The sequence below is a fragment of the Centropristis striata genome, chromosome 5 (assembly GCF_030273125.1).
Source record: "Centropristis striata isolate RG_2023a ecotype Rhode Island chromosome 5, C.striata_1.0, whole genome shotgun sequence".
Lineage (NCBI taxonomy): Eukaryota > Metazoa > Chordata > Actinopteri > Perciformes > Serranidae > Centropristis > Centropristis striata.
In genome coordinates this window covers 8,001,984-8,012,489 of record NC_081521.1, presented here as the reverse complement: position 1 = coordinate 8,012,489, position 10,506 = coordinate 8,001,984, and the positions used below count along the sequence as shown (strand labels likewise).

General features: G+C 38.5%; 1 protein-coding gene across 1 annotated transcript; it reads right to left on the bottom strand.

Moving 5' to 3' along the window:
• Window positions 1-2,773: 2,773 nt before the first annotated feature.
• Window positions 2,774-9,392, bottom strand: gpr173 (G protein-coupled receptor 173). Its single transcript, XM_059332986.1, has 2 exons — window positions 5,636-9,392; window positions 2,774-5,553 (listed from the first exon to the last, which is right to left on the bottom strand). Exon 1 carries the CDS (start codon window positions 9,390-9,392, stop codon window positions 8,208-8,210), a length of 1,185 nt encoding a protein of 394 aa, XP_059188969.1. The 3' UTR covers window positions 2,774-5,553; window positions 5,636-8,207.
• Between the last annotated feature and the right edge of the window lie 1,114 nt (window positions 9,393-10,506).

Genomic DNA, 10,506 nt, shown 5'->3' with positions numbered 1-10,506 from the left:
TTTCATCTTTTCTTTTTACCATCCTTTTTATTGGTTACTTCTTAGATCTCTGATATAGTCTAGATGGATTTCAGAATAAAGGCCTCCTATAAGAAGTGAGGAGCATTTATGGGTACAAGTCAGGAACCGGCCTACCTTACATATCTCAAGGGTGCTGAGTCCAAAAAAAATGGTTCCCAAGCGAAATTTTGAGTTTTTGACCTTCTAATTTGTATATCAAATGGCCAATTGCCCATCTTACACAGTCATTGGACCATTTCCCCTCAGTTTTTTTGTAAGTAGGCAATCAAAGATGAGGAAATTAAGTTTCTGGATCTATAGTCTAGGGTCAGAGCAAGGATATAGTGGAGGCTCAGTGTCTTTTTTATGCATATATATATATGCAAAATACCAACTGGAACATTTAAAAGTGATATTGATTGAATATTTATGTCGGCCTTAAAAAATGACACAAATAATGCTTAATTTCACCTTAAAAGTTGGTATTTTGCATATATATATATATATATATATATATATATAAGAGGCACATATATATGTATATATACATAAAAAAGGCACTGAGCCTCCATTATATCCTTGCTCTGACCCTAGACTATAGATCCAGAAACTTAATTTCCTCATCTTGATTGCCTACTTACAAAAAAACTAAGGGGAAATGGTCTAATGACTGAGCAAGATGGGCAATTTGGCCACCATTTTGATATGCAAATAAGAAGGTCAAAAACTCAAAATTTCGCTTGGGAACCATTTTTGGATTCATTTTTGGATTCAGCACCCTTGAAATAAGTAAAGTAGGCCAGTTCCTGACTTGTACCCATAAATGCTCCTCACTTTCACTTTTTGGACAATTCCGTCTAGACTAATAGTAAGAAACCCAAAGCGTCAGATGATCAGACAGGTCGGTAACAAACCAACAGTTTATCTACAGTCATGGAAATAATTATTAGACCAGCCTTGTTTCCTCAGTTTCTTGTTCATTTTAATGTCTGGTACAACTAAAGGTACATGTGTTTGGACAAATATAATGATAACAACAAAAATAGCTGATAAGAGTTTAATTTAAGAGCTGATATCTAGACATTTTCCATGGTTTTATTGATAAAACGATGAATAAAATGAACAAGAAATTGAAGAAATAATTTTTTTTCCATGACTGTAGATCACTTTACTGACCCCTAAACGTCCCTCGTTGAATGGAAAAGCTGTGTTTGAGGTTCAGGTTGCAGCAGGAAGTGATGAATGTTTACAACAATCATTTTAGTGTTCAGCTTCCAACCATGTTGCTTTGTTTCCAACCATCATGTGACTGTAACTCGCTGTGATCAACATCTTGTTGCCTTGTAGATTGTTAGTATAACGACGGGGAAGACCCGCACAATCATCTGGTAGAAAATAACAACTTGAGTGCTGATTTGTTGTCAAAGTGAAACTGCCAAGTGTATTCTGCCCTACAGAGTCTAACTGCAGTAACTAGCAAAAGGTACAACTGAGAAAAACTGCCTAAAGTGTTTTAACGTGTTTTAACTGGCCAGCCCAATGTTTTATATGCAGATAAGTAATATGACTCTTATTTCTAAATGTATTGATGATGTCATTTTTATCCTTGGCTTTCTTTTTTAATTTTTTACCATTTTACTTGTCTTTTTTTATCTCTAACTCTGTTTTGGATAGAGTTTTTATTATTATTTTATTCTATTTTATTTTATTGTTTTCCTGTTTTTAGTATTTTATTGCTTTCATTGTTTTTATTTATACCTATTTGTGTATGATTTATTCTATTTTAATAACTGTACAGCACTTTGGTCAACTGAGGTTGTTTTTAAATGTGCTCTATAAATAAACTTTGACTTGACTTATGCTCAAAAATCATGATGATTTATTTGACCTTTGACCCCAAAAATGTAGTTACGGCATTGCTGTAAAACATTCTTATATTGATGCAAAACAGAGTGAAGTTACAAAATTGTTGTCTTCTTTCAGCTTTTATATTTTGTTTTCAGTGAATAAACATTTTAATTTTGATTTTGTTATCAGTGTGTTAAAAAGTGTTTCACAACTCTATTCAAATATTTGTGTTTAGACTTACTATTATAAAGAAATGTTATATTTTAGTCTTAATATAATTTTATCTCACTTTTTTTTACTCAATCACTATCTAGATAATTTCCCTTTCAAAATAAACTTATAATTTAAATAATTTTTATGTTTAAATTAGTATATATATCCAAAGCATATAGTGGTAAGTGCAATTACTGCTTGGTTTTGAGTTGGATTTTGTGGTTTTTATATTGATATTTATCTGAAATAAAGCAAAATTAAAATCTAAAACTTTTCTTTTCTTTTTCTAAAGATAAAACAGACATCAAGGAGTTCATTTTTAGTGATAACTTACTGCAGTTAGGCTTTGTAGGGCAGTTTTGTATGTACAGTTCTTAATCAGAGTTTGTTGTTTGAAATGTATTTTGGCATGAATTCTTCATTGAAATATTCAGAAAGAGGCCAGTGTATGCCGTCAACATCTTCAGTATTCCTAAATATGTACAAAAAAATCCAGTCCGATTAATAATTATCAATTAAATGATTTACAAAAGAACTTCATTGGTTTGAAAACATTCAGATGTTTGTGTCAACATGAGAAATAATGAGGGAGCATCTGCAGAAATGATACCTTAAAATGCAAAATGTATCTGGTCAGTGTTTCATCCTGTAACACACACACACACACACACACACACACACACACACAGAGTAAAAATACAATGATCAGGAACTCTTCTGTTGCATTTCAAAGTTGGTTTGCTGTCAATATAACACACACTAGATAGTACAGAGGTCACAGTACATTTACAAAAGATAATCTGACTGAGGCAACAAAACAAAGCTCTGTCAGGCCTCTCCAGCATCTCTTCTCTCTGGCTTAGTCTAAGAAATGAAAATGGAAAGACCAGTTGTTTTTCCTTCATATCCAAGAGGAAAATAACTGAGAAAAACAATCCAACAGAAATCCAGGGAGGGGTTCCCTCAGATCATCAGTCTGCAGTAGAAAAGTCCCTCTAAAGTTTTCATCTCCTCAGTTCCTCCAGGTTCTGACGGGAAGGGCAACAAGTCTTCCAAATGTCAGTACACAGTGTTCTGTTTCCTCCTTCTGAATGACTTCAGTGCATACAGAAGACACATCTACTCTTGGTTGCATTGATTTGACGTTTTATGGAGTAAGGCCATAATTCTGGAAATAAAAACAAGATGTGGCATGCTGCTGTTGGGTGTCTGCAGAGACAAAGAGGCTCCTCAAACTCACAAACAATCTGAAGGACCGTCATGTTTCCAGACATTCACTGACTAATTACAATCTCTGAGCCCGGTCCCTTCTTCCACCTGATCTTCACGTCAACTTACAGTTCATTTACAGAGAGAAAAAAAGAAATAAGCACAGTTAATCAATTTTTTTTTTTTAGATTTGTGCAAAAATAAAGCAGTAGATGTGCCTCGTAGTGCATCCTGGTTCCTTCAGCACTCTGGGAAGTTATGATTTATTCTAATGGTGAAAGATTTCGGCTCTATTATACCACCGGACAGGATCAAGTTAATGTCGAGCTGGTGAAAGATTTCGGCTCTGTTTTGTTCTGTGAATGGAATAGTTGTACTGTTAACCTGCATTCATCAAGACACAAGATAGAATGATGGTTCCTCTTCTCTTTCTGTTTTTAACTCAGTGCTGTGGCTACATGCCCTCATCATTTGATGATCAAAATTTTCACGCAGACCATCATTTTGTTGTTAATACATAAGACATACTACAGGCTAAAAGTTTGGAAGCAAGATCAAATTTGTACAGAAAAGATTAATTGCTATACTTTGCAACAAAATAAACGTGATTGTTATATAAAGAGTCACTTATTAGAACACATTTTACTATAAATATCAGCACTTTGGGTTTATGTTGCTTAGACTTTGTTTCCTTCTTTCCTTAATGTATAAATCTGAACTCTTGTTTCTTTACTCAGCTGCTTCAGTTTTAACCATTTCTGTGGTAGTTTGTCAGAGATATGAACACAGTTGAGATTTATTTGTATCCAAACTCTCAAAATCCAAAGAGCTAAAGTGAATAATGCAAACTGTGATTTGTTTTTTACTTTTGCACTGAAGTTGTGACTCTTCCAAATCTTCTCAACCCTAAAACTAAGCCCTTCTTTTCTTCTGTTAACATTTATTCAGCAATGGTCTGATAACATCAATGTTTACCTAAAGGTAAATTGAGGAAAATGGTTCAATTCAATAAAGTTAAAGTCTGATCATGCAGTAAACACGTCCAATAATCCAAAGAATCCATTCTGGTTTTTAAGAAAGACATTGTGAACAGAAAATTGAAGTTGCTTCCAAACTTTTGGCCTGTTGTTTAGTCAAAATTCTGACTTCATCTTACAATGCTGACACGAACAAGCAATCGTTTTTCCAAATTTAAAAGTTGGCAATTTGGTTAATAATATTGATTTTAAAAAGTCTGGATAAAATGGGAATGAAATTATGAAATCCACCATCAACAGGTAGCTGCGATGAAGGTTAAAGCTAATTTTCCAGCTGAATGTGACCAGTCTGTAATATTCCTGACAGCAAGACTCGGAGCTGACAGAACATGGTTAGTAGAGACAGTCTGCTCTGTGCTTTGGTTGTATCGCTTCATTTCTACTCTTCTTCCCATGGAACAAGTGTTCAACAAATGATTAAAGAGCTACATGCAGTTATCAGTGCCCAGTCACAGAAAATGCTGTCAAAGAACATTTTGTTTTACAGATATATTTATGATTTTCCCTCAGAGAAAATCCTTGGTATGTATGTGTATTCCAAGCCTGAAAATAATTTATTGTATGTTTTCAGTTGCACGAGTGAGTGACGACAACAAAATGCTGACAAAAGGTACCGTCACTGGTTTAGATGGAAGTTTTGCTTTTTACATTAACAAACAGATAGGCCTGTGACGATAACAATTTTTTAGGACGATATATTTTCCCAGAAACTATCACGATAAACGATAGTATGATGGAGTACATCCGTTTCCACAGCAATACATTTTTAAATCTCAAGAATATTAGACATTGAAATTGAAATGTGGAAAATAAATATTAAAACATCCTAGACAAATAAAACATAAATAAATAAACTACAATCAAAACAAATACAACAGACTCTTGGGATCTGTTAACAGAAACTGCACTGAGATAAATATTATATATTATAAATAATAAAAATATAAACAGCTGTTTGTGAGATTTTTTTTGTCAATTCCTCCTGTCTGTAAAACATTTGCAGTGTTACTTAAATAGCACAAAAAGTCAGTGTTATAATGTGTCCACTATAGGAGAGGCGTGGCTCCTTTAAGAGGCAGGACAGTCAGTGCTAACAGGCTAACAGTTAGCTCTGTAGCACTACAGTGTGTATGTGCTAACAGGCTAACAGTTAGCTCTGTAGCAGTACAGTGTGTATGTGCTAACACGCTAACAGTAAGCTCTGTAGCAGTACAGTGTGTATGTGCTAACAGGCCAACAGTTAGCTCTGTAGCAGTACAGTGTGTATGTGCTAACAGGCTAACAGTTAGCTCTGTAGCAGTACAGTATACAGTATGTGCTGCAGCAACATGTGTTCACTTAGCGACCTCTGTTTGTTTACAACAAGCACCGGAAACTGTGCACAGTTGGGGACGCCGTTTAATTTACGATCAGCGGCGGACTCTCTGTGTACAGTTAGCATGCCGGTTTGTTTACAATAAGCGGCGTCGTTGTTGTGCAGCTGCTGAGCTGAACAGTGAAATCCGAAATGTTCCCACACCGGCTTTGGCACCAATTCCATTTATTCCACCAAACTTTCTGGAGTTGTGCAGCCGTCAAGAAACTTGACTTGGAGTAACACACTCGCTAGCTTCAGCTGCTAGCCGCCACGCTGTGTGTGTGTGTGTGTGTGTCACTCCTCCCACAGAGAGCAGGCTTAGCGACAGCAGAGGGACAGAATCAGAGCGACTGGCGAAAATGTTGATGGCTTATGTAAACAACAATTATCGAGTCCACAAAAACTATCGCGTCCATTTTTATATATCGAACGACAAGTCGATATATTGACTATCGTGACAGGCCTACAAAAACAGAATGAAAATCTGTCTAGAAAACCCTGTTGAGACTTTAGCTGAGCCATATTCCTTCTTCAGACACATTTCCGTTGCATCGTCTGTTATAATTTGGCCTGTCTGTCAGTCTCATCGGTACTCTGTGGGGAGGTTTAGGACAGGAATCATCATATTTGTGCATCGTCACTGACGGGTGCAATCACATAACTGAGATGACATCAGCAGCAGAGACTAAAGGCCCAGTGACACCAACATTTAAAACGTCTTGGAGACAGAGTAAATTCACACACATCTTCTGCATTGAGTTCAGTGCTCCGCTAAACACTTTCTGTCAATAACAAGAGTACATAAGCATGTTTTAAGGTCACATAATCAATGTAGTAACAAAAACAAATGCAACTATATTTGACTGTTTTTAATGACATAGCACTGTCTGATATTTTTTTTTTACAATTCAACTGTCAACAAATACTGGCATTTACATACATTCATAAGTTAATTTCATACTTCAGAAACACAAGCTGTTTGACAGAGATGGACTGGGCTCATGATGATATCTCAGAGGAGAACTGTAAGAACAGCAGGAGTCTCTGTGATGGCGTCTCGTCGTGAATATTCAAGGTTTTGTGTTGTTGAGTTTTTAACAAAAGATCCACTCTGTGCTCAATATCTTTTGTTCCACGGTGGGAAATTTTGAGGGCTTTACATTTTAAACTTCTAAACATTCAGAAACTGGCGAAAAGTAAATGAAGTGCACTAGGTAGCCAATGGGAATCCTCAGTATTTGACCAGAGACTGTTCTTGCACCACCTGTAACTGCAGTGATCAGGTAAGGAGAATTTTATCTTGTAAGAGAAGCATTTTATGCAACTGGGCACTGTATTCTGACTCAAACCCCTGACTGCAACTAGCTGCTGTTAGTGAGCAACCTCTGCCAGCTATCAGCTGATCACTTCTCCTCTTTTCTCTTCAAGTGAATCACCAGATTGGTAACAACACATGTATTGTCATGGAGTTTCCGCAGTCACCCGAATTTGTTTCAGTTAACATCAATGAGTCATGACTGAGAAATAATAGACATGGATAACTAAACATGGATAATACCAAATAAAACACATCATCATGGAGATAAAAGCTGGTACACGAATTAAACACTAATATTATGTTCCTTGTTGAGTGAGGGGATTCAGTCTGAGTCAAAGGACAACAGAATTAAATTAAACTCTTTAAGGCTTACAGAGTCAGTGCGCCTATTTTCTAAAGACAATTTATTTGAAAATAATTTTTGGATCAAAAAGGGGACAAAATGTGTTGAAATTTGAACTTTTAAAATCGTACAGACTTCATACTTATAGATAATTGACTCTAACAACTTCATGGATGAATAGTAAACAAAGGTAACTGTCTTTGGATAGTGTTGTGTCAGAAAATCAAAACCTCATGGACCCCCTTTGACCAATGTTGTCAAATTAGACACAAACACATAAAATATGCCCCTGTGGCTTCATGTTAACATTCTGACCATATGTGGCAACTAGTTCAAATCTGTACGGGAACCTTTCATTGTCTCCCTTGTTTCCTCTCGTCTCTTCACTGTTGTAATACAAGTAACTTCATTAACACAAACAGTATTGGCCTCGCTAACTAATCCAGCATGTTAGTGAAATTTAAATGATTTTGACTTTTGATTCTGAAGTGTTGCTTCTTTGTCTTCTTTTAGTTACCAAACCAACTCAAATATCAATGTGTCCCTTTTCTAATGGGCCATTTTGACATTCTTCATGAAGCAGCTTGTGTAATTTATTGGTGGCTGTTTGACTGGCTTGATCTCCACAGTGATGGCATTCGCCAGTATTTTTCTCTTGTTATAAAACAGTCTGACTTCATGTTTGCTGTTGTTTTTAGTGAAAAGGGGTTGGTAGATGGAAATACATGCTTACCATTCCAGTGTTTTTACCATTACACCCACTACTTAAAAGTAGCTTGCATTGAATCACTATAACACTATAATTGCTCAAGCAAACTCCCAAAACACATCTGTTGGCTGTCCCTTGTTTTTTCTCTCTCCACTTTTAGTTTTAATCTCTGCTTACATGACACAATAAGGCTCTCGTGGCAGATGAGGTTTAGTCCTGCAGCAGGCTGGTAGGTGGGAAAGGAGCCCTTTCTTCAAGTCTTTATTAAGGAAGAAACAGACAATAGGGTTAACCCCAGCTTGGGCGAAACTCATCCACACGGTGGTGGAGAGGTATCGGTGTGGTATTGTGCAAGCCTTGACAAACACCCTCCAGTAGCAAGCCACTATGTAGGGAGACCAGAGCACCAGGAACAGCAGGGTAATCACGTAAAACATCCTGCCAAGCTGCTTCTCTGCTTTGAACTCCTCCATGCCCAACAAGCGCCGATTCTGGTTGTGCAAGTTCTGCCGGATTCCCAGCAGAGTCGGAGGCATCGGGCCCCTGCCGAAGCCCGCAATCCAGTTGGCTGCCGCTTGGCCAGTTGCTCCCGGCCCATGGAAGGTCCAGTTCTGACTGATGGCCGGCACCATTTGGACCGGCTTCATCTTGCGGTGCTTGTACTCAAAGAGGAGTAACTTCATGTAGACAACATGTGTGGCTAGAATGAGCACAGCGAGCATGAGCATGAAGCCGAGTGTATCGTTGGCCTTGAAGTAGCGATGCTCAAAGATGCACTGGTCCTCCTCGCGAATAAATTTGTAGGTGCCCACATCAAACACTGGTGGGAAAGCCATTGCCACAGACAGTGTCCACACCATGCAGACCACTGCCACACATGTCCAGAACGTCATGCGCTTTGAGTAAAAGCGGTGGTGTGCGATGGCCATGTAGCGCGTTACGCTGATGCAGAACAGCATGAAGGCAGCATGGAAACAAAAGAGCACTGCCATGAAGGCCACCACCTTGCAGCTCAGCACACTGTAGGTCCAGGCCGACCCGTTCTTTATAGACACCAGCACAAAGGGGAAGCAGATGGCTGAGCGAATGGTGTCTGCCAGGCACAGGTCCAGCAGGAAGTAGTAAGGTGCCTTGTGTAGGGCCCGGTCCCGCAGGACCAGCAGAGACACCACCAGGTTGCCCACCAGGCTGATGCAGATGATCAGCCCCAGTAGCACCAGTTTGATATAGGTGGAGACAGCAGAGGAAGGGCTCTCTGCTACCATTCCTCCTGTGGTAGCCACCACTGCTGCCATGGGCCCAGCAGCTCCTTCACTGCTCTCATTTCCAGTCGCCATCCCGAATGCCCCCCCACCCATTCCAGCTTTTCTTCAAACACCACAGCCACCACTCCTCCACCACCTCCTCCGTCTGCTAGCTGTTCCTCGGTCCTCGTGGTTGCTTCCTTTCTGCACTTTACAAGGAACAGGAAAACCGCAATCCACATCGCCCCATTTCGAGCAGGGTTCCTTTGTTGGTGTATTATGTTGTCTCACCTCCTGATTGTCTCCAGGAGCCTGAAAACAAGAGGAGAAGACAAAGAGTTAGGAGGTCATTCAGCAGACGCTTTTATCCAAAGAAACGTACATTTGAGAGTTCATTCAGTACAAGCCAAGTACAACACACAAGTAAGTGCCATGTGGGTTAATTCTTCCATCCATGCAGATTATGTGTGAAGGTGTTAATAGTGAAGAGCACAGTGGGACATTTTTAAATTGCCAGTAATGGTATGTAAAGGATTTCTGTTGGCTTGTGAAAAAAGCAATGCAGACTGCTTTCCAACATGGCCACCAGTGTCATATGATGTAGTTACTAGAGTTACACTAGTCGAACAATGAAACCTGAAATTGAAAATGTAATTGTCTAATTTTCTCTATTTTGGATTTGCCCAGCTCATTAATAGCAGGTCTCCTTGTCCCGTGAGGGAGACAGGCTGCTTTTTCTGCAGAACTGCATGGAGAGCGCACACAGTTTGGATACCGCCTCATTGCAGTTTATGTGAAAAAATACATAGTGGAAACAGGCTAATAGTAACAAATATGAAATGGCAAATGAAGTGAAGTTAAAAGTGCATTACTGACCCAAAAAATGGGCAGTTTTTAAAAAGAACCTGAAGAGTACCCATACCAAAGAAAAACACAATTTCTTGCTTATCTGTGTAATTTGTAACGCATTAATACCCACTCCTGAGGTCAGCATAAGCAAAAGGGCTAGGCTAATGCTTACTCACATTTGGCTATCACAAGACAGCATTTTTCCTCACTAAGAAATAAGCTCTGGCAAATCACCGCTCATCAATGGATTAAAGACTGCAACCTCTCAATTTTCACAGAAACATCTGAATTAACAGCACGTTCCTGAGCTAACAGATAGCTCGATAAAGATCTACTAGAATAAGAAATGTTTAAACATAGCTGTAACATTGCAACATTG